This window comes from Pocillopora damicornis, chromosome 9 (assembly GCF_964200805.1).
Source record: "Pocillopora damicornis chromosome 9, jaPocDami1.2, whole genome shotgun sequence".
NCBI lineage: Eukaryota > Metazoa > Cnidaria > Anthozoa > Scleractinia > Pocilloporidae > Pocillopora > Pocillopora damicornis.
Window position 1 is genome coordinate 21,868,637 of NC_142678.1, and position 23,125 is coordinate 21,891,761.

General features: G+C 37.0%; 2 protein-coding genes, 1 long non-coding RNA gene and 1 pseudogene across 4 annotated transcripts in view; all 4 read left to right on the forward strand.

The window, feature by feature from the left end:
• Nucleotides 1-161, forward strand: part of LOC149040669 (uncharacterized) — a 2,760-nt gene extending 2,599 nt beyond the window's left edge. For both annotated transcript variants that reach the window (XR_016179589.1, XR_016179590.1), the window contains one exon: nucleotides 1-161. This exon is cut by the window's left edge and continues 356 nt beyond it. This is a non-coding gene — a long non-coding RNA (uncharacterized LOC149040669).
• A 3,584-nt stretch (nucleotides 162-3,745) lies between these two features.
• LOC149040670 (neuropeptide receptor 22-like) lies at nucleotides 3,746-4,759 on the forward strand (annotated as a pseudogene).
• An 8,349-nt stretch (nucleotides 4,760-13,108) lies between these two features.
• On the forward strand, nucleotides 13,109-14,372 carry LOC149040671 (QRFP-like peptide receptor). Its single transcript, XM_089181616.1, has 2 exons — nucleotides 13,109-13,242; nucleotides 13,370-14,372. Exon 2 carries the CDS (start codon nucleotides 13,424-13,426, stop codon nucleotides 14,243-14,245), a length of 822 nt encoding a protein of 273 aa, XP_089037742.1. The 5' UTR covers nucleotides 13,109-13,242; nucleotides 13,370-13,423; the 3' UTR covers nucleotides 14,246-14,372.
• A 2,089-nt stretch (nucleotides 14,373-16,461) lies between these two features.
• LOC149040672 (QRFP-like peptide receptor) lies at nucleotides 16,462-17,508 on the forward strand. The gene has a single exon (XM_089181586.1). It carries the CDS (start codon nucleotides 16,462-16,464, stop codon nucleotides 17,506-17,508), a length of 1,047 nt encoding a protein of 348 aa, XP_089037712.1.
• The last annotated feature ends 5,617 nt before the right edge of the window (nucleotides 17,509-23,125 follow it).

Here is a 23,125-nt window from a genome sequence, read left to right on the forward strand (position 1 = left end):
CATGGCTGTGGTATTTGTTTTTTGCTGAGTTCCGTAGTTTTTTGTAAATTGTCCTCCAAAGTTGTATGAAATTAAAGTCTTGAAAAGTGTCACGACAAGCCTCCGCTCGAGTGAAATTTAATTTCCGTAAAACTCTGAAAAATAAAGAGATCCGATCAAACTGATTGTGGTTTTAGTATAGGTACATGAATGTCTTACAACACACGAAAAACGAGCGAAATCCGTGTCTCAAGCAAAATCGACCGGACCGCTCTTACAGAGACACTCTCTTAAGCTCCCTAATAACTACTCTAACGAAGTAGCTGGTGCGGCCTAACCCATCCATCAACTGATTTACTGTTTAGTGACAGTAAACTTTCCACATTTTACAACTCTGGTCATCTTTTTCTGACTTGCTGAAACTGATCGTAATCCCTTTTAGAAGAGCCTCGCTATATTGCTTCTGAAATTTTTGACTTGGCACCCGAAAAAAGACAGCCAGTATTTATTTTCAACTGGTCAGGGAATACTGTAAACGTTGTAGCGGTAACGCGTTATTAATTAAATAAGAAGCTTTAGAGTTGGAGTTAATCAGAAAGGGAATACTGTAAACGTTGTAGCGGCAAAGTGTAATAAATTATAGAAGAAGCTTTGGCGTTGGAGTCTAACGGTTAACCCAATCGAGAGCCTCTATTAAATATTTCCTTACAATCTCGAAATTCACTGCCTATGGTACATTTTCGCGTATTGTTATTATCTATCATTTTATAATTTGGCCTCGTTTGTTCAAACAGGTGCTCATACTGGTAAAACATTAGCAAACACTTACATAGAGATTCAAAAATAGGACGCGATATGCTGGCGACATCCTGACGCAATTATCGAATAGTTGATTCTCTCAATCGTATATTGTGGGTGGAAAAATATCTGAAAGAGGAAAGCTACAGACAAGAGAATATAAACGTTTAATATTCTCTTGCAACTGTGTAAACAATTCTGTTCAAATAGAGTCCGCTTGTTGACGTCTGTCAGATCTCTTTTCTTTATTTCGATTAGTAACATTCAATATATCAAGTTTCCTTGTCTTCCCTCCCCCTTAATTTCTTCATGAATCTCGCCTGTCGGAGGCTTACAGTCAGCAAAGACAGGCTGGGAGGCAGGCGCATAATAGATGGCACGCAGAGGTTTCCTCGGACGTAGTTTCAATAAAGTTTCATTTTGTATTTCTTAATTGAAATGAGAGAAAGGGCTGCCAATGTTCCATGACTCACTTATTTAGTACAAGATTGTTGAGCAATCGTGATTAGTTAATGATATGAAAGAGATCACGGATTCTTTTACACTGCGAGGATTTCTTGTATTCGTAGATGTGAACATGTTCAAATAAAGATAGACGAAACTTAATCGCTTCTTATTACAAGCTTCAGATGACATAGAGCATAATGGGGGACGAATTTTAAAAAAGTTCTTTTTCCTTTACACTTTGGCCGTCAGAATCGAGAAAATGTCAGATCTGTGAAATAAAGTCATCTGTGTCGGAAATTCGCTCTCGTGTAATTGTATGAAAATTTCCCAAATGCTTCTGGTGGAAAAAGAAACATAAAAAAAAAGATAAAATAGAATGAATGCCGATATTGACTTAAATTAATAGCTTTGGTCTTTTTATTTTTGTCCTTTTTTTTTTGAAAATTGAAAGTTCGATGCGATGTCAAGAGAGACAAAACTTAATGGCTTTTTTATTACAGGCTCCAGGTGGTACCCGGGTTTCATTTTCAAAGTATAATGAGAGGTGACTTAAAATTTGTATTCCCTTCAAACTTTCGTATGTCAGGACCAACAAAGGCAGAAACGCCTGAAACGTCAGACTTTGTGAACTTCTCTCGTGAAACTACAGAGATCAGGCTGTAAGTAACAGTGTATCCGATTCTTCTTGCTGTAGGATCGAAGCACGATGTTGTCTGCGTTCCATTTGTGGTTTTGTTGAAGTTTATGCGGTCGTTTATGGCAATGGAAAACAGTAAAATCAAATATTTCAGTTTACTAGGCTTTTCTCAAAAGAATCTCTTGGTTTCTGTATAATCCTTTAAAATACTGTGTACTACATTATAGAACATTTTCCTTCACTTATTATAAGCCGCCATCACATGGAGCCAGCTGTCAAACGTAATTCAATAAATAACGCTATTTTAGCTTTTTCTTTCCAGTCATTTGCTAAACATTTATCAGCTTTTTAATTCAGATCACGCCTCGCAGGGAAAGGAAGCAGACAGCTTTCGTTTTAACTTCCTTTTTCCCCGTTTTCCGTCCCTCAATTACCGGGCTGTTTTCGTGCACAAAAGAAAAAAGATACGCATAACTTGACACATTCCTGTGTCATGTAACTGTTTCCAGATAGCGTTCAGAGCTGTTGGCGAACGTGACCGCAACGATGAATGGAACACAGGTACCGAGCTGCTTAAATCCACTTACTGAGGGAAAGAGAATCGGATTCAACTTTGCTTACAACTTTTATAAAATAAAAAAAATACAAAATAAAGACAGGAAAAAAGTTAATAAACGAGTAAGTAAAGGACTTTTTACTATGGGAAAAATCTTTTGGATCTGTTACTCATAGAAAATTAAATCCGACTCAGTAAAAGAAGTTTGGCTTAAGGCAGTTAATGAAAGTTAATAAAAGTTATTTGTTAGTAAGCAGCTTTGTTTGTTTATTGAGAATATAGGTAGTTCTCTGAAAACTGCTCAAAGTCAAAGATTGGTTAAAAAAGGGGAAATTATCGTTTGCTCATACATGATGATTCTGAGACAAGCTGTCAACTGTCATTCAACATCACTAAATTATTCTATTTCGGTATTCGCCATTCTATCATGTGCTTTATTAATGTCTGCCTTTAGATTCAGATCACGCCTTGCGTTGAACTACCTTCCTTAGAAACGACTTGTTTTTCCTCTTTTATATGTAAATACATCTCTCTAAAATTGTTGTTTTCACCATTTACCAATCATACCAAAAGGTTAGAAAAAAGTATAGCATTCAAAATCATTTTTCGTTCTTGACAATCCTATTTCAACTGACTCTATTCCTAACCTAAAAAAGAATTTTTGAGTACAGACTGCAAGTCGAAATTAAATGAAAGTAAAATGATATCTAAAGATTCTTAGTTAATCAATTTTTAATGTATACGTAGACAGTCGTCTCTGCTTTATTTAAATAGAGTGTAGGCAGCTTCTCAATTAAGAGCTCTTAGCATACGACTTAGGACTCCGACGAAATTTATGAATTCATTAGTATTATCAATATATAAGTAAACAATTAGCTATGTCTTCTTTCATAAAGCATAGGTAGGATTCAGAGTCAGACAGAGAACTGTTGGCCGAGGGAGAAACCGATAATCGGATTCCGCATAGGGACTAAGACTTTTTTCTTTGTTGCACGCTCGTGACAAGACGAAAACATCTTTCATCCAGAAATTTACATGTCGGGAATAACTTTTGGATCCGTACCTGAAAAAGATTGTTTCCCTTAAACGACCAATTCTTGATTGGTTTTGCAGCTCTTTTGAAAGAATACTTCAGTAAAAACTGTGAGAAGGTAGGAGCACTCTTTTACTGTTTTTCGGTTTTTCTCCAATGAATAGAGTATGACGCTTTGCATGGAGGGAGCGAAATAAAACAATTTTAAAGTTTGTCAAAATAATCAGCTGTGTTTTCTTTAAATAGAGGCAGCCTCCAGATAACCACTGACTGAATAAGAACTGATCTCTCAAGAATGTCAGAAAACGTGACTGCAACGATGAATGGATCACAGTCCACGTCGAGCTGCTTCAACCCCACAGCGACAAGAATCGGTGAAACCTTTGCTTACTGCTTGCTCTTTCTTGTTTCGTTGATTGGAAATACCTTCATTGCAATGATTGTCTTTAAGACAAAAACTCTGAGAAAGCCTATTAATTTCTTGATTGTTAACATGGCCATGTCCGATTTGCTTCTTTCGATTTTCCTTTTTCCTGATCATTTGGTTTTGTTATACACTAACTCCCGGGTGATAGGTGGTCCGCTTAGTCAATTGTTATGTAAGTTCACTATTTATGCACCTAATGTGTCCTTTACTGTATCTGTTCAAAGTCTGGTTTTGATAGAGGTCGATCGATTTGGAGCTGTAATATTTCCCCTCCGTTCTCCGCTGATTAAATCAAAGCGATGCCGATTCTACATTCTCGCCACTTGGATCATCGCTATGGCTATCTGGTGCCCAGACCTGTTCGCCTGGAAAGTTGTCGAGTTTCCAGAGGGGCTGTCGCGTGCGTGCGTGCGTGATTGGAATGACGCATTCGGAGAGTCTTCGTCCTTCAAAAGCTTCTCTTTGGTGATGCAAGTTGTATTTGTTTATGTTCCTTTGGTATTTATCGTCATAGTTTACTCTGCCATTACGTTAAAAATCAAATCCCAGAAAATTCCAGGACAGCAATCAACTCACATAAGAGAAAAACAATTGAAAAGAGAGCGAAAGGTTCTTTAACTGTCCGTTGCCATCGTGTTGGGGTTTGCATTATGCTGGCTGCCCCTAAGTATTGCGTGGTTCATGTTCTTCAACTCAGACCGAACAATAACATCATCTTGTGGCTTCTTTTACTTCTGGTATGTTTCCTTATTTCTAGCTATGTCGAACTGCGCGATCAACCCTTGGATCTGTGTATGTTTTGGTGGAAATTATCGTCAGGGTCTCAAGAATCTTCTAAGTTGCTCTTCTTTTGGTCCTGACGTTGAGCAAAATGCACCGTAGTGCGATCCCGGGACCCTAAGACTTTATTTCACTTAGGGATTAATTTTTTAATGAAGGTTTTTATTTCAGACTACGAAAAAGTCAGCAAGGTAATTAAAGATCTTAAAGTGAAACGTCTTATTGAAAAAGCATAATTTATTTTTTTTGAATTATTGATTAATCAAAAGGAATGGTGTAAATTATCCGCTTGATGTCTTTTAAGACGTGATGTATCAAAATAAGGACTGGTTCTGGTTAAAAATTGATTGTTTTATTGCTGAAAATGGCATATAGAAGTTATCAGAAAGACGTTATAACCTCCTCTATGCAATACTGAAATTTGCAAACACATTTTAAGCATTCTTATCTTCCTTTGTCAGCTCACTTACTATAAAAATATACATAGATAAACTTATCGATAGAGAAGCTTTCATCAACGGTCAAACCGTTGTTTGAACTTTTGCTCAGACTGTTTTTGTGAGCTGTATTAATCTGATCACTTAATTTAAGGACTTTATTTAAACGTACTACATTGAAGACAAATGTGATGTTATGCATTGGACAAAAAGAGATGAAATAAAATGTTTATCAGTAGCCGAGTCGAGTTTGCATCATTACCATAATCGTCATGATCATTATTTGAAGTAGTATTCCCTTTCAAGATGACACTGCAGAATGGAAACACGATGGTAAATAAAATAAAGGCAGAAAAAAAAGCATCAATTTTCTTCGCGTGTATAGAACAGGAAATCTATTTTAAAGCTTAATTGCAATTTTTCATTCAATATTAACTCCCTCGAAGCCGTCGAGAACTCCAATTGCTTTAAACTTCCTTTTCATTTTAGAAAGTCGGTTATAAGGTGAATACAAAGGTAAACAAACTTTTCAAAATCGGATCTACTCTCTTAACTTTAGTATTTGCTGCAAATGATTCGCAAAGTAAAAGGAAACATGATCCCTTCGATTTCAGTCAATGAGTTTATATAAAAGGCTCACTTCACGGGTTTATTTAGAACCAACATCATAACCAGCTCCCAGTTGGCTTGTTAGCTCAGTTGGTAGAGCGCTGCACCGGTATCGCAGAGGTCATGGGTTCAAATCCCGTACAAGCCTGAAATTTTTTCAGGCCTTATTTCCACTACTGCCTAAGTAGTGTACATTACTGCGAGGATCACTTTCATTCACATCTTTATCCGCAGTTCAAATATATGACTTTCATATATTCTTAACCATTTAGAAATAATTTTGAGAGAAAAAATGATAGGAAAAATGACTGCTCCATGTGTACGGTGACATAATGGGGGGTACAAGTCCCAGCGACAATTCGCGTCGCCTGCAAAGATAATTTTTGTGAAAATGTTTCCTCCTGTACCAGAGTTTTTTCCAAGTGATAAGTCGCTCGAAATTGAACTCAGACTAGGTTTGTAAATGGACGCAAAATCTTTGAACTACACCCAGTGTGTGGCATTGGTGATCTTTGTCACTTGTGCTAAGTTCTGTTTTGTGATTGGTTACTAGCCACAATAGCCATCACTAAAAAACAAAACTAGGTTTAATTCATGTTGTAGACATTGATCAAAACAACAGGTGCAGGCTGCAAACCTAGACAGAGAGTCGACGAGGGAGAAAGAGTCGTGTTGACTTACTAACAAAACGTTCACTTTGGTAATGAACCTTGAAAATCAAGTAGAGCTGACGAACTCAATTTAAATGGCAGAGAAAAAGTCTCTCGATCTCTGCATGTAAAGTGATATAAACTCAAACCCTCGTTGACCAAAAAACTTTCTCACTGTTTACAACCGTTACTTTTAGCTCTGCAGTTAGAGGCTACGACTTCAAGAGATTTGCTCTATCCTTAGTCGGGGTGGTGGCGAGTATAGATTGGTGGAGGCAAGACCAATCTACACCATGAAAGCAATTAAGTAGTTCCTTTCCTTAATCTGAAGGTAAATCGGACAGAAGTTAAATACATCTGTTTTCACCTAAAAGTCATCATGGTGACTGTTGCAACCGTCGAGAGACAATAATTCACGTATTTCCTTAACATACGAAGACGTATTTCTCAGAATTGTTATAATCACTGATATCGAGTATATTGGTTTTTTCTTATTATTTTTATAATTTAACATTATAATACCAATTATAGAATATTTTTAACCATACCATTCCGGGTAACTATTGACATGTATGATAACGCAGTTTTTTAATCTCGAGAAGTTCTGGAGACAGAGTGCGAATTAAGACTAAAACTAATTAAGGTCTGGAGGTGCTTCATAAAATTAAACAGTTTTAATTTTTATGTAGACAATCAGGTCTAGATATACAATGTTGTTATATATGTAAATAATCAGCTGTGTGTGTGTTTTATGTCAATAGAGCGTAGGTAGTTAATCTTCAGAGTCACAGAACTGCTGGCTGAAGAAGAAACTTACCTCTTCGTTTTGATAATGTCGGCAAACGTGGCGGTAATGACGACTGGAACACAGTCTATGTCGAGCTGCTTCAACCTCTCAGTAGAAACAGTTGGTTACACTTTTGCTTACTGTCTGCTATTTGCTGTTTTGCTGACTGGAAACGCTTTGATTGGAATTGTTGTGTACAAAACCCGAAGTCTGAGAAATCCCGTCAACTATTTTATTGCAAACATGGCCATATCTGATTTGCTGTTTCCTATTTTCTTGATAACCTCCATCAAAAATCTGTTTCATTTGCTAATGATTGAAAGGCAAATTTTATCCATCTGCTTTTATTTACAAAACATTTGACCGGGCCGTTTTGCGTGGCATGTAACAGACTCCAGAGATTGGTTTCGTTACTCGCTATGTTATCAGTCTACATAAAAAAAGAAATAAAAACAAGATTTTTAACATGATCATGACGTATTTTGATTTGTAACACATGAGTGGTCACAAAGTGCTTTTTATTTGTGACCAATCATATATTAAAAATCAGATGAGGAGGTGGCAAGTCGAGATAGGTCAGGGTAAAAGTATACAGTGCCTCAAAATTATTTAATCGGTTCCTCACAGTTGGCAAGTTATTGACTCACAGCACAAAGGAAGACTTGTTCTTCACTTTAGTTCCAGGACTGGCACCTGAGCTTGAGGTCTCTTTCAGTTTGTCCATTAAAGTTGAAAGAAGTTGACCGAATACTTTGCTATTTAAAATAAATTGTAACCTTTACAAATTGGATTCCTATCTGATTCCAAATCCGATGGCTAAGTTCCAATGCTCGATGTCTCCTCACTTTTCCAATATTTGGTGAACCAAATAATAAAAATCGAAAAACACAGCTCATTTTGTCTGTGTACATTCTAATTACAGTTTCACTTATTGAGCCCAAGAAAGGACACCTACAGCTTTTCACAATGGGACTTTTAGCTTTTCCCTACACTGGAAGGCCGGAACATGTCATTAAAAAAGCTGTCAATGATATTGTGCTTATTCATGAATATATCACGAATTGTGTGTACTTTTCAGTATCAGATAGGCCATAAAATGTACACAGCCTCTAACTGACGTAAAAGACACACTGATTATCGAACAGATTCAACAACAGTAATGGCATTCTGTCAAAAACTTTCTTGCAAATAGAAAAAAATACTGTCAGGACAAAAGATTTTTCAAGGGTGGCGGCTGAAAAAAAAAGGGTCCAGAAATCAGCAATTTTAGCCATACAATACCAAACTATTACCTTCACTTTGTTCAGATTATCGCGAGGAAATAAATGACAGGAAGAGATGGGAGACTGCCTTAGTGTTCGATTCTACGATGTATCAAATCTTCTTTGCTATAATTTGCAGCGAAAGCAATATGAAATACACAGACTTTTGTCGCTCACAACTTGAAGCTCCTCTGTTTGCCTTTTTACAGAGGTCTCCGACTATTACAAGGCTTCCGTACCGGAAGAAAAAGCAGAGAGAACGTGAAGTTGAAAGTCATCACAAATGTTAACGAGATTTAGTTTCGAGATCGGATAAAAATTTTCGAGAGTCACGATTTTTGAAGGTATCCGATTCACACCATCTGTTATTTTGTCGGGCATAACTCCTGGATCTGCGTCTCAAGAAAAATATAATCAGTTTCCCGCAAATGTGCGGTCGTTCACTGTTGTACTTAGTGGATTTACCTTTTGAACGAACCTTCGCCAAAACTCACAAGAGATTCAGTCACGCTACAAAGATAAGGTCAAAAGTCCTGCTTTGATTACGAAGTACTAAGGATCGCTTACAGTGCTGCCTTTTTTTCCAGTATTTCTAGTTTTATTGGTTGGAAATATTTTTATTAGAACAACTGTCTACAAGACGAAATCCTTGAAAAAGCCACTCAACTTTTTTATTTATTTTTTTTACTAATCTGTTTCGCTTTCTATGGAAATAATTGTCAAGGCCCTAGGAATCTCTTCAGCTGATTTCTTTCTGGTTGTCCCAGATGCTTTTTGTAACTTGAGCCCCGACAGCTATTTTCAATTATTTATATTCCATTCGCTATTAAGCTTTTTAAACTGAACGAAAGAAAATGCAAAATTTTGACAGAGCGGCTTTACGCGACAAAAATGGCCGGAATACGTCGATTAAAAAGTTGTCACCGTTAAGAGAATTTCGAAATTCTTAAATAGAAAGTGACTTACTAATTTAACTGACAGTTGGAAATCCCCAAGAAGGAATGTTTACACATAAAGTAGTCTCGCAATATGCAAGGTTCTTTGAAGATAAAGACCGATTTATTAGGTTCTTATGACAGAGATAATTTACCATAAGGTTGTTTTGTAGCTATTGTTTTTGTAGTTAATAGGGTTTATGTACATGATCTAGAAAGTCATTCCAAAACAATGACATTATGATTCAAGAAGAACACGGAACTTCAATTTCTAAGATTGATCTTTTCCAGCACTAATCGTAGTTTTATTTCAATTAGCGCTAAACTTAAATCATCCGCACAGATGTCTTGTCTACTGGTATTCTGGCACTTGCTCATTCAAAATGACCGGCCAAGGAAGTTGAAATGAACCAACATCTTCAAAATCCTCAGAAAAAAGTCAATTCAGACCGAACGACTTCATGTATATACCTAACTGGCAGCTCAAAGAATTTTTAAGGAAATTTGCATGACGGCTTAAACCATTATTTAGAATAATTATGGCTTAATGACCGTTTGATATATATAATTCTAGGAACATATTTTGTAAACCTTTTTATAACATAGCTCGTAAATTTGTCTACTCAAATTCAATTGCGCGGGCGTACTTCATATTCCTATTGTGCACGCTCATGACGTCAACAAACAAATCCCTCGAGGAAAAAAAATTTTCCATCGGGTTGAAAGTGTTATAAAACAATTGGTTCCTATGTCAGCTGTGCGTTCATCAAGATATGAAGCACTTGGGAAGTTTGGAGAGCACTCAAGAAGCTAGAGTTGCTCTCGGCTACGCCTCGAGCAACTCTTACACATCTTTTGTGCTCTCCAAACTTTCCGCGTGCTTCATATCTCGATGAACGCACGCTGACGTATGAACCAATCGTTAATTTCTGTAGAGTACTGTCGTTGAAATTTTCCCAAGAGGTAAAAGGATCAGATAAAAATAAGATCGAATTGATCACACGGAGCTTAGCTAATAAAGACAAAACAGATCACGTAGCCACAGCTCTTTCATGACCATCGTGTTCGTGAAAACTTAACCCGTCCCCGCCTTGTTAAAGACCCGAAAACATATAATTAAAATCCTCTTTTTTACAATCAAAAGCAAGTTAACGTGTATTTTGAATGAGTATGCCTGAAATGGTTATTAAACGAAAAGATATGAAAATATATTGAGAGTAATGGAAAGAACAACATTCGTTTATTTTTTGACATGAGAAATAAACAGAGATATCAAAGAGATGGGACATTAGGGTTTGACTGAATTAAGAAAATGGTTGATCGAGAACTGAAAGAAGTTTTGCGCTTTTTAAACTTCATCAATTCCTTCCTTAGCACTCATATCACCGGCCACTTTATAATTTGCTTTTACCTCGGAGATTTCGTGACATTTGTCTCTCAGGAATATTTACAAGTTGAATAACTGACCTTACCAGAGCACTTAACATAAGTGCATTTATGCGGTCGTTTATGGCGACGGAAACAGTAAAATTAAATTTTTCATTTTACTAGGTTTTTTCTTAAATAATCTCTCGGTTTCTCTATAATCCTTTAAAATACTGTGTAGTACATCTTGGAACATTTTCCTTCACTTATTATAAGCCGCCATCACATGGAGCTAGCTGTCAGATGTAATTCAATAAATAACCCTATTTCAGTTATTGCTTTCCATTCATTTGCTAAACATTTATCGGCTTTTTAATTCAGATCACGCCTCGCAGGGGAAGGAAGCAGCCAGCTTTCATTTTAACTTCCTTCTTCCCCGTTTTCCGTCCCTCAATTACAAGGCCATTTTCGTGCACAAAAAAGAAAAGATACGCATAACTTGACACAGATTCCTCGCTTTTTGTTAGCTGATATTAGGTTTTGACGACTCATTCTGGCTGGGAAACTGACATCCGTCAATCGTCTGTTACGAAAAACAAGTGATCACGAAACAAACACAACAATTATCATCAAGACTCAGATCCATGACATTTATTGAAAGCATTTTACGTGCGCGTCAAGACGCGGAAACAGAAGAAAATGGAACTTTCTACAACTGTTCCTGAGGCCAATGACATTTCTATTTAAAGTAGAATTATCCAAATGAGATCATTCCCAACTGTTTCATCTCAGGCAACTACAATTGTAGATACTTTCCCTAATCAAAATGAAGGTTCAGCGTACATGTGTCCTTATTCTTGAATTTCTGGAGAAGCTAACGTATGCAATTTAGAACAATAATAATATCTATGCAAATCATCACAGCGTTCACTTAAAAAAAGATAGCGCTCAGAGCTGTTGGCTGAATGTCGACGAACGTGACCGCAACGATGAATGGAACACAGGTGTCGAGCTGCTTAAATCCAGTTACTGAGGGAAAGAGTATCGGATTCAACTTTGCTTACAGCTCTTATAAAATAGCAAAATAAGGACAGGAAAAAGGTTAATAAGCCAGTAAGGAAAGGAGTATTTACTATGGGAAAAATCTTTTGTATCTGTTCCTGATGAAAAACTAAATCCAACTCCAAGAAAGTTAATGAAAGTTGTTTGTTAGTAAACAGCTGTGTTTTGTTTATGGGGAATATAGTTAGCCCTCTAGAACTGCTCAGAGCCAAAGACTGCTTAAGGAAAGGGAAATTATCCTTCTCTTAAAACAACTTCAGGGATACGGTTCATCGAAACCGATATTTATTCTTTTTTATTCTTTCGTCTTTTTGTTCTTCTTTGATAGTCATATCACCTGTACTTTGGTTCACGGCGGGGACTGAAATTTGTCGCTCGGCGCTGTTTACATTTTGAATAAATGGCCTCGCCGGGGCACAGAAGGTTCAATAAGTTTATGCGGTCGATTAAAGCAAAGGAGATATCATATTTCCTGTAATCCTCCAAAATCTCAAGTAAAATCAGAAAAGAATACTGATCTTGCTCGCGGCGTCTGTGAATTTTTTTCGTTTCAAAGTGCAAAAAGCTGAAAGTAGACGGAAAAACGCTGCATGGTCACCTTTTGCAATACTATTTGCCGTTAACGTGTCGCTTAAACTTATCTATTTTAGAACAACTTCCTCTCTCATGCGTTATGATTCTGAGACAAGCTGTCAACTGTCATTCAACATCACTAAATTATTCTATTTCGGTACTCGCCATTCTATTATGTGCTTTATTCATGTTTGCCTTTAGATTCAGATCACGCCTTGCGTTGAACTACCTTCCTTAGAAATGACATGTTTTTCCTCTTTTATACGTAAATACATTTCTCTAAAATTGTTGTTTTTTACCATTTACCAATCATACCAAAAGGTTAGAAAGAATTATAGAATTCAAATCATTTTTTGTTATAGACAATCTTGTTTCAACTGACCTAAAAAGATTTTTGAGTACAGACTTTAAGTCGAAATTAACTGAAAGTAAGATGCTGTCTGAAGATTCTTATTTAATCAATTTTCAATGTATACGTAGAGAGTCGCCACTGTTTTCTTTAAATATAGTGCAGGCACCTTCTCAATCAAGACCTCTTGGCATACGACTAAGGACCCTCAGGAAATTTATAAATTCATTAGTATTATCAGTATATATGTAAACAATAAGCTGTGTTTTCTTTCATACAGCATAGGTAGGATTCAGAGTCAGACAGAGAACTGTTGGCCAAAGAAGAAACCGATCATCGGATTCTGCATGGGAACTCAGACTTTTTTCTTTTTCGCACGCTCGTGACAAGACGCAAGCATCTTTCTTCCAGAAATCTTTATGTTAAGAATAACTTTTGGATCCGTACCTGAAGAAGATTTTTTCCTTCAAATGACTAATTGTTGATTGGTTTTACAGAGTGGATGAAGCTTTCTTGAAAGAATAGTTCGGCTAAAACTGTGAGATTTTTCCTTAAGGTAAGTGCACTCTTTTACTGTTTTTCGATTTTTTCCAATGAATACAGTATGACGCTTTGCATGGAGGGAGCGCAATAAAACAACTTTAAAGTTTGTCTAAATAATCCGCTGTGTTTTCTTTAAATAGAGTAGAGACAGCCTCCAGTTAACCACTGACTGAATAAGAACAAATCTCTCAAGAATGTCAGAAAACGTGAGTGCAACGATGAATGGAACACAGTCCATGTCGAGCTGCTTCAACCCCACGGCGAGAAGAATCGGTGAAACCTTTGCTTACTGCTTGCTATTTCTTGTTTCGTTGGTTGGAAATACCTTCATTGCAATGATTGTCTTCAAGACAAAAACTCTGAGAAAGCCCATTAATTTCTTGATTGTTAACATGGCCATGTCCGATATGCTTGTTCCGATTTTCCTTTTTCCTCGTAAATTGATTTTGACATACACTCGCTCCTGGCTAATGGGCGGTCCGCTTGGTCAAATGTTATGTAAGCTGAGTATCTTTGCATCTTATCTGTCCTTTACTGTGTCAATTCAAAGCCTGGTTCTAATAGCGGTTGATCGATTTGGAGCTGTAATGTTTCCCCTCCGTTCCCCGCTGATTAATTCAAAGCGATGCCGGTTCTTCATTCTCGCCACTTGGATCATCGCTATCGCTATCTTTTGCCCAAACCTGTTCGCCTCGAAAGTTATCGAGTCTCCAGAGGGGATGGCGTGTGTGGCTGATTGGAAGGGCGCATTAGGAGAGGCGTCGTCCTACAAAAACTTTGTTTTGGTGATGCAAGTTATAATTTTTTATGTCCCTTTGGTTTTTATTACAATACTTTACTCCGGCATTACGTTAAAAATCAAATCCCAGAAGATTCCAGGAGAGCAATCAACTAACACAAGAGAAAAACGCTTGGAAAGAAAGCGAAATGTTCTTAAACTGTCTGTCGCTGTCGTGGTAGGGTTTGCATTGTGCTGGCTGCCCTTAAGTATTAAGTGGTTCATGCTCTTCAACTAAGACCGAACAATAACATCATCTTGTGGCTTCTATTACTTCTCGTCTGTTTCCTTATTTCTAGCTTGGTCGAACTGTGCGATCAACCCTTGGATCTGTATATGTTTTGGTGGAAATTATCGTCAAGGTCTCAAGAATCTTCTCGGATGCTCTTCTTTTGGTCCTGACGTTGATCGAGATGCACCGTAGTGTGACCCCCGAGACTCTAAAACTTTATTTCACTTAAGGATTAATTTTTTACTGTGTTTTCATTTCAGACTACGATAAAGTCAGCAAGGTAATTGGAGATTCTAAAGTGAAACGCCTTATTGAAAAACCATAATTAATTTGTTGAATTATTGATTAACGAAAAGGAATGGTGTAAATTGTCGGCTCGATGTCTTTTTAAGGCATAATAGATCAAAATATGGACTAACTCTGGTCTTTGATAAAAGTGGCATTTGCAGATTGTCAAAAAAAGACGTGATAACTCCCTCTATTTAATACTGAGACTTGTTGACAAATTTTAAGCATTCGAATCTTCCTTTGTCAGCCCACTTACTATAAAAATGTACATAAATAAACTTATCAATAGAGAAGCTTTGTCCAACAGTCAAACCGTTATTTGAACTTTTGCGGAACTAATGTTTTTGTGAGCTATATTAATCTGATCACCTAATTTAAGGACTTTATTTGAAATTTAAGAGTCTTTTGACCGAAACGTTACACATTAGGAGACACATATGATGTAGTGGATAGAAGACATCTAAAATGTTTATCAGTAGCCGAGTCGAGTTTGTATCATTACCATAATTGTTATGATATGAAATAGTATTCCCTTTCAAGATGACAATGCAGAATGGAAACATGATGGTAAATAAAATAAAGAAGCATCACTTGTCTTCTCGTCTGTGAAACAGAAAATCTATTTAAGAGCTTAGTTTCATTTTTTTTTTCAATACTAACTGCGTCAAAGCCGTCGAGAACTCAAGTTGCCTTAAACTTCCTTTTCATTTCAGAAAGTCGGTTATCGGGCGAATATCAAGGTAAACAAACTTTTCAAAATCGGATTGACTCTCTTAACTTTAGTGTTGGTTGCAAATGATTTGCAAAGTAACAGGATACATGATCCTTTCGATTTCAGTTAATGAGTTGACGATTTGATGTTCCTTGATGTTCCTTGCCACAATAGCCATTACTAAAAAACGAAACCGGGTTTCATTCATGTTGTAGACAGTCATGAAAACAACAGGTGCTGGCTGTGAAGCCAGACAGAAAGTCGGCGAGGGAGAGAGTCATGTCAAATTCACCAACAAAAAGGTCACTTTGGTATTGAAACTTGAAAATTAACAAGTCTCTTAATTCTCTGGAGGTAAAGTAATATCAACTCAAACGCTTATTGACCAAAAAGCTTTCTCACCACTTAAAACCGTTACTTTCAGCTCTGCAGCTAGAGGTTTCGACTTCCATAGATTTGCTCGATCTTAGTCGGGGTGGTGGCGAGTATAGATTGGTGAGATAAGACCAGGAAAGCAATTGAGTGGTTCCTTTCCGTCAGCCAGCGGCTTTCTCGCAACAGAGGAAAAAAGTGAGCTTATTTTTTCACTCTACTCACATCGTAAGCAGCTAAGTTTGGGTTTGAAGATTAGACTCAATGGTATATTTTCCCGTTACAGATCAGTATCCGTTTGAATAGCTTGCATTTGGTAGAGTTGGCAGCCCTTTAATTCGAAGATAAATCGGACAAAGTTAAATGCATTTGTTTTTACCTAAAAATCATCAGGGTAAACTGTTACAAGCATCGAGAGACAATATTTCACGTATTTCCTAAACATACGAAGACATATTTCTCAAAAATGTTATTATCACTGATATCGAGCATATTGGTTTTTTCTTATTATTTTTATAATTTAACATTATAATACCAATTATAGAATATTTTTAACTATACCATTTCGGGTAACTATTGATATGTATGACGACGCAGTTTTCTAATCTCGGGAAGTTAAGGATATAGCGTACAAATTAAGACTATAAAGGTCTGGAGGTGCTTCATAAAGTTAAACAGTTTTAATCACTAAGTAGATAATCAGGTCCGGATATGTAATGTTGTTATATATGTAAATAATGAGCTGTGGGTGTTTTTTATGTCAATAGAGCGTAGGTAGGTAATCTTCAGAGTCACAGAACTGCTGGCTGAAGAAGAAACTTATCTCTTTGTTTTGAGAATGTCGGCAAACATGGCGGTAATGACGACTGGAACACAGTCCACGTCGAGCTGCTTCAACCTCTCAGTAGAAAGAATTGGTTACACTTTTGCTTACTGTCTGCTATTTGCTGTTTTGCTGACTGGAAACACCTTGATTGGAATTGTTGTATACAAAACCCAAAGTCTGAGAAATCACGTCAACTATTTTATTGCAAACATGGCCATATCTGATCTGCTGTTTCTTATTTTCCAGATTCCTCAGGTTTTAGTTCAGTTGAATACCAACACCTGGTTGATCGATGGTCCTCTCGGCCAAGCATTGTATAAGCTGTCTGGTTATTTAGTTGATGTATCAAGTGCTGTGTCCATTCAGAGTCTCGTTATAATAGCAGTAGATCGATTTAGAGCTGTAGTATATCCCCTTCGTTCCCCACTGATTAGTTCAAAGCGCGGTCGGTTCTTCATTTTCGCCACTTGGATCATCGCTATGCTTGTCTTCTGCCCATCCCTGTTTACTTGGAAAGTTGTGGAGCATCCAGAGGGGCTGGCGTGTGTGAGGCGGTGGAAAGCAGCAGTTGGAGAGTCTTCGCTCAAAGAAACCTTTTCTGCCGCGATGACTATTTTATATCTGTATTTTACCTTGGTTTTTATTGGCATTCTGTACCTTATTATTTCTTTAAAAATGAAAGTCAATAAGATTATAGGCTTGCAATCGGTAAACGTTAGAGAACAACGTTTAAAGAGAGAAAGAAATGTTCTGAAGATGTGCATTGCAATTGTGTTGGTGTTTGCAGTATGTTGGGTGCCATTCAGCATCTGGTGGCTGTTGTTCCTCTGTTCTTCAGACAGAACAATATCATCGTGTGGCTTTCAACTCTTTGGGGTTATTGCCGTATTTCTGATGCGATCAAACTGCACTTTCAATCGTTACATTTGTTTCATTTTCAGCGGAAACTATCGCCAAGGTCTCAAAAATCTTTTCAGTTGCTTCTCTGTTGGTCAAACGCTTAATCAAATTGCACCTTGGTTTGATTCCCAAGCTATTGTCTTAAATTATTCACGCCCACAAAGGGATTAATTTCTTGATAACCTCCATCAAAAATCTGTTTGATTTGCTCATTACTGTGAGGCAAATAATATCATCTGCTTTTGTTTATAAAACATTTGAGCGGCTCGTTTGCATGGCATGTAACAGAGTTCAGAGATTGGTTTAGTTACTCGCTATGTTATCAGTCTACATAAAAAAGAAATAAAAACAAGATTTTTAACATGATCGTGACCTATTTTGATTTGTACCACATGAGTGGTTATAAGGAGCTTTTTATTTGTGACCACCATGTAATAAAAATTTGATAAGGAGGTGGCAAGTCGAGATAGGTCAGGGTAAGAGTATACAGTGCCTCAAAAATATTTAATCGGTTCCTCACAGTTAGCAAGTTATTGACGCACAGAGGAAGGCTTGTTTCTTCGCTTTAGTTCTATGGCTGGCACTTGAGTTTGAGGTCTCTTTCAGTTTGTCGACTGGAGTTGAAAGAAGTTAACAGAAGACTTAACTGTTTGAATAAATTTTGACCTTTACAAATTGGATTCCTATCTGATTCCAAATCCTATAACTAAGTTCCAATGCTCGATGTCTCTTCACTTTTCCGATATTTGGTGAAACGAATAACAAAAACAAAAAACACAGCCCATTTTGTCTGTGTACATTCTAATTACAATTACACTTTTTGAGCCCAAGAAAAGACACACACAGCTTTTCATATTGCGACTTTTAGCTTTTCCCTACACCGAAAGGCCGGAACATGTCATTAAAAAAGACTGTCAATGATATTGTGCTTATTCATGAATACATCACGAATTTTGTGTACTTTTCAGTATCAGATCTAGAAAGGCCATAAAATGTACACAGCCTCTAATTAAACCCTAAGCAAAGACACGCTGACTGGAAAATATGGGTCCAGAAATCAGAAATTTTAGCCATACAATACCAAACTATAAACGTCACTCTGTTCAGATTATCGCGAGGAAATCAATTTCTTGTATCAATTTATATTTCTCTAAAACTGATTTCACCACTGATCGTCTTACTTCTAAGTATTTTTATGAAGGTGGTAACAATAACTCTCACGTCTATACTTACCTTTTTTACAAGTTTTTTGTTGGAAATCAGCTTTGTTTTCTTTATTGAGAATATAGATAGCCTCCTGAAAACTGCTCTCAAGAAGAACTGGTATCTCAGTTCCAAGAATGTCGGTAAATGAGTCTGCAGTGGTAAATGGAACACAGACCGTGTTGTCCTGCTTTGATTACGAAGTACTAACGATCGCTTACATTGCTGCATTTTTTCCGGTATTTCTAATTTCATTAGGTGGAAATATCTTTGTTGGAATAATTGTCTACAAGACGAAATCCTTGAAAAAGCCAGTCAACTTTTTTATTGTAGACATGGCCATGTCAGATCTGGTGTATCCGATTTCCATGCTTCCTCGTGAAGTAGCTTCATTATTCATTGGCAGCTCCTGGTTAATCAGCGGTCCTCTCGGCCAAGCATTGTGTAAGCTGGTCTCCTTCTCAATAGAAGTCGCCACTCTTGTTTCAGTCGCAGGGTCTGGTTCTTATCGCAGTCGATCGATTTGGAGCTGTAGTTTTTCCCCTCCGTTCCCCACTGATCAGTTCAAACCAGTGCCACTCCTTCATTCTCGCCACTTGGATCATTGCCATGGTTGTCAGGTGCCCGATTCTGTTCTTCTTTAAGGTTTTGGAGTATCCAGACAGGCTGGTATGTACGCCGCTGTGGTCCTCCTACTTCAAACACTACACTGTGGCAATGATCGCCGTCGTCTTTTGTGTCCCATTAGTTTTTATCACCAAACTTTACCTTACCATCGCTTTAACAATCAAATCTCAGAAAATTGCGGGCGAACAATCAGTCAGCAGAAGAGGTCAACGTTTAAAGAGGGAGAAAATCGTTCTGAAGATCTCCATTGCTATCGTGTCAGCATTTACAATGGGCTGGCTGCCACTCAGTATCTGGTGGTTTGTGTACTTCTATTCATCAGACAAAACAGTGATATGGTCTTGTGGATTTCGATATTTCACGGAGATTGTCCGATTTTTACGCAGTTGACCGCTAAATTCAGGTTCGGTTATACTTCTTCGGAGAGTCAGTAAACGGAGTACTTTCAACAGGGAAGTTTGGTGTTATAAATAAATTAACAAGTTAGTGAAATTAACTCCACGAAAAGATGTACATGACTTAAAGCAAGAAACGTATTTCTGTCTGAATGGATTTCAATATAAAGTAACTAATTAAAGCAAAATTTCGTTGCTTTGTCTGTTCAGTTCTTATATTAAAAGTTTGGGTTCAGAGCCAAAGATTGGTTAAAAAAAACTGAGGGAAATTATCGTTCGTTTAAAACCAATTCAGGGGTACGGTTGATCGAAACCGATATGTATTCTTTTTTACTCCTTCGTCCTTTTATTCTTCTTTGATAGTCATATCACCTGTACTTTGTTTTACCTCAGGGACTGAAATTTGTCGCTCGGCGATGCTTACATTTTGAATAGCTGGTTGGATGAGTGTATGCGGTCGATTAAAGCAACGCCGTAATCCTTCAAAATATCTTAAGTAAAATTAGAAAAGAATACTGATCTTGTTCACGGCTTGTGTGAATTTTTGTCGTTTCAAAGTGCAAAAAGCTGAAAGCAGACTGTAAAACGTTGCATAGTCACCTTTTGCAATACTATTTGCCGTTTACGTTTAATTTCTTTATTTTAGAACAACTTCCTTTCTCATACGTGATGATTCTGAGACAAGCTGTCAACTGTCATTCAACATCACTAAATTATTCTATTTCGGCAATTGCCATTACGTGCTTTTTTCATGTTTGCCTTTAGATTCAGATCACGCCTTGCGTTTAGCTACCTTTCATAGAAATGACTTGTTTTTTCCTCTTCAATATTTAAATACATTTCTCTAAAACTGTTGTTTTCACTTCTTGTCTTCTAATTCTGTCTGTAATCATACTCGTGATCAACAAATTGGACTCCCGCTTCGCGGTCGTTCGATTTTGTTAATCACTCGTATGATTACAGACCGAATTAGAATCCACTCGGTCTTATTACCAATACTAATCTGTTTGGCTCTCTATGGAAATTATCGTCAAGGCCTTAATAATCTCTTCAACTGATTTCTCTTCGGTTGACCCAGATGCTTTTTTGTAGTTTGAGCCCAGAGCTGTTGGATGTTAGCTCACCTGCTTACGATGTTTCTGGTGCAGATACACAATATATCAGCCTTACTGCTGATATATAACAAAAATGGACTCATTAATACTACTTTTAAATAGTCACTTTGAGACGAAGTTTAAAGGTCGGGATAAAACTCAATCGACCCCGCAGAAAAAAAAAAACAGATATCTTGTCCACTGGTATTCTGGCACTTGCTCATTCAAAATGACCGGCCAGGGAAGTTGAAATAAACCAACATCTTCAAAACCTCAGAAAAAAGTCACTTCAGACCGCACGACTCCACGCTTCGCCTCGAGGAGGCGAGCGTGGCCCAGTGGTTGGGGGCTGCACTTGTAAGCCGGAGGTCCCGGGTTCAAGTCCTCCTCCCTGCCACTAGAAGGATTTGTCTTCGGTGGCCCCAAATTCAACTCCTGCACGCTTTGTAAATAGCCAACTGGTCTGCCTCCTACCAGTTGGGGTTTTTAACGAGTTTCTGTTCATTTACGATATTTGTTTCCTTATTTACAGTGTCCCCAATTAGCACAGCAGTGCTAAAATACAATGACACTTAAATAAAGTTATTATTATTTATTATTTATTATTATGTATATACTTAACTGGCAGCTCAAAGAAGTTTTAAGAAAATTTGAATGACGGCTTAAACCATTATTTAGAATAACTATGGTTTAGTGGTCGTTTTCCTAAAAGGATCAGATAAAAATAAAATCGAATTGATCACATGTAGCCTCGAGTTAATTAAGACAAAACATATCACGAAGCCACAGCTCTTTCATAACTTTTGTGTTCGCGAAAACTTAACCCGTCCGCGCCTTGTTATAAATACCCGAAAACATATGATTAAAATGCTCTTTTTGAAGCTTACAATTTTTTGAATGAGTGGGCCTAAAATGATTATTAAACGAAGGGATGAAAATATATTTAGAGCAATAGAAAGAATAACATCTGTTTATTCTTTGGCATGAGAAATAAAAAGAGATATCTGAGTAGTGGAACATTAGGGTTTGACTGAATTAAGAAAAAAAAATTGATCGAGAACTGAAAGAAGTTTGGCGCTTTTTAAACTTCATCAATTTCTTCCTTAGCACTCATATCACCGGCCACTTTGTAAGTTGCTTTTACCTCGGGGTAGAATGACATATGTCACTCAGTAATATTTACAGCTGTAATAACTGACCTCACTAGAGCACTTAACAAAAGTGTGTTTATACGGTCGTTTAAATTTTTCAGTTTACTAGGTTTTTCTCAAAAGAATCTCTTGGTTTCTCTATAACCCTTTAAAATACTGTGTACTACATCTTGGAACATTTTCCTTCTCTAATTATAGGCCGCCATCACGCGGAGCCAACTGTCAAACGTTATTAAATAAATAACGCTATTTCAGTATTTGTTTTCCAGTCATTTGCTAAAGTTTTGTTGCCTTTTTAATTCAGATCACGCTTTGCAAGGGGAAGGAAGCATCCAGCTTTCGTTTTAACTTCCTTTTTCCCCGTTTTCCGTCCCTCAATTACAAGGCCATTTTCGTGCACAAAATAAGGAAAGATACGCATAACTTGACACATATTCCTCGCTTTTCTAGCTGACATTAGTTTTTCACGACTCATTCTGGCTGCGAAACGGACATCTGTCAATCGTATTTTACGAAAATAGGAAGCAAACAAGCGATCAAGAAAAAACCACAAAAACTATCATTAAGTGACTAAAGCACAGATCTATGATATGCATTGAGAGCGTTTTACATACACGTCAAGATGCGGAAACAGAAGAAAAGGAACTTTCTACAACTGTTCCTGAGGCCAATGATATTTCTATTTAAAGTACAATTATTCAAATGAGATCATTCCAAATTTTCATCTCAGGTTACTGATACGGTTCATCGAAACCGATATTTATTTATATTTTTTTACTCTTTCGTCTTTTTGTTCTTCTTAGATGGTCCACAAATTATTCTATTTCGGTACTCGTTATTCTATCACGTGCTTTATTCCTGTTTGCCTTTAGATTCAGATCACGCCTTGCGTTGAACTACCTTCCTTAGAAATGACTAGTTTTCCTCTTTTATATGTAAATACATTTCTCTTAAATTGTTGTTTTCACCATTACCAATCATACCAAAAGGTTAGAAAGAATTATAGAATTCAAAATCTTTTTTTTTTCTTAACAATCTTATTTTAACTGACTCTATTCCTTACCTAAAAAACAGTTTTTTGAGTACAGACTGTAAGTCGAAATTAACTGAAAGTAAAATGATATCTGAAGATTCTTAGTTAATCAATTTGTAATGTATACGTAGACAGTTGCCTCTGCTTTACTTAAATAGAGTATATGGGGACTCAGACTTTTTTCTTTGTCGCACGCTCTTGACAAGACGAAAACATCTTTCTTCCAGAAATTTATATGTTAGGAATAACTTTTGGATCCGTACCTGAAAAAGATTGTTTCCCCCA

What these genes read in the sequence shown, in the direction of transcription:
- LOC149040671 (XM_089181616.1), top strand. Translation starts at nt 13,424, where the DNA reads ATGTCAGAAAACGTGAGTGCAACGATGAATGGAACACAGTCCATGTCG.
- LOC149040672 (XM_089181586.1), top strand. Translation starts at nt 16,462, where the DNA reads ATGGCGGTAATGACGACTGGAACACAGTCCACGTCGAGCTGCTTCAAC.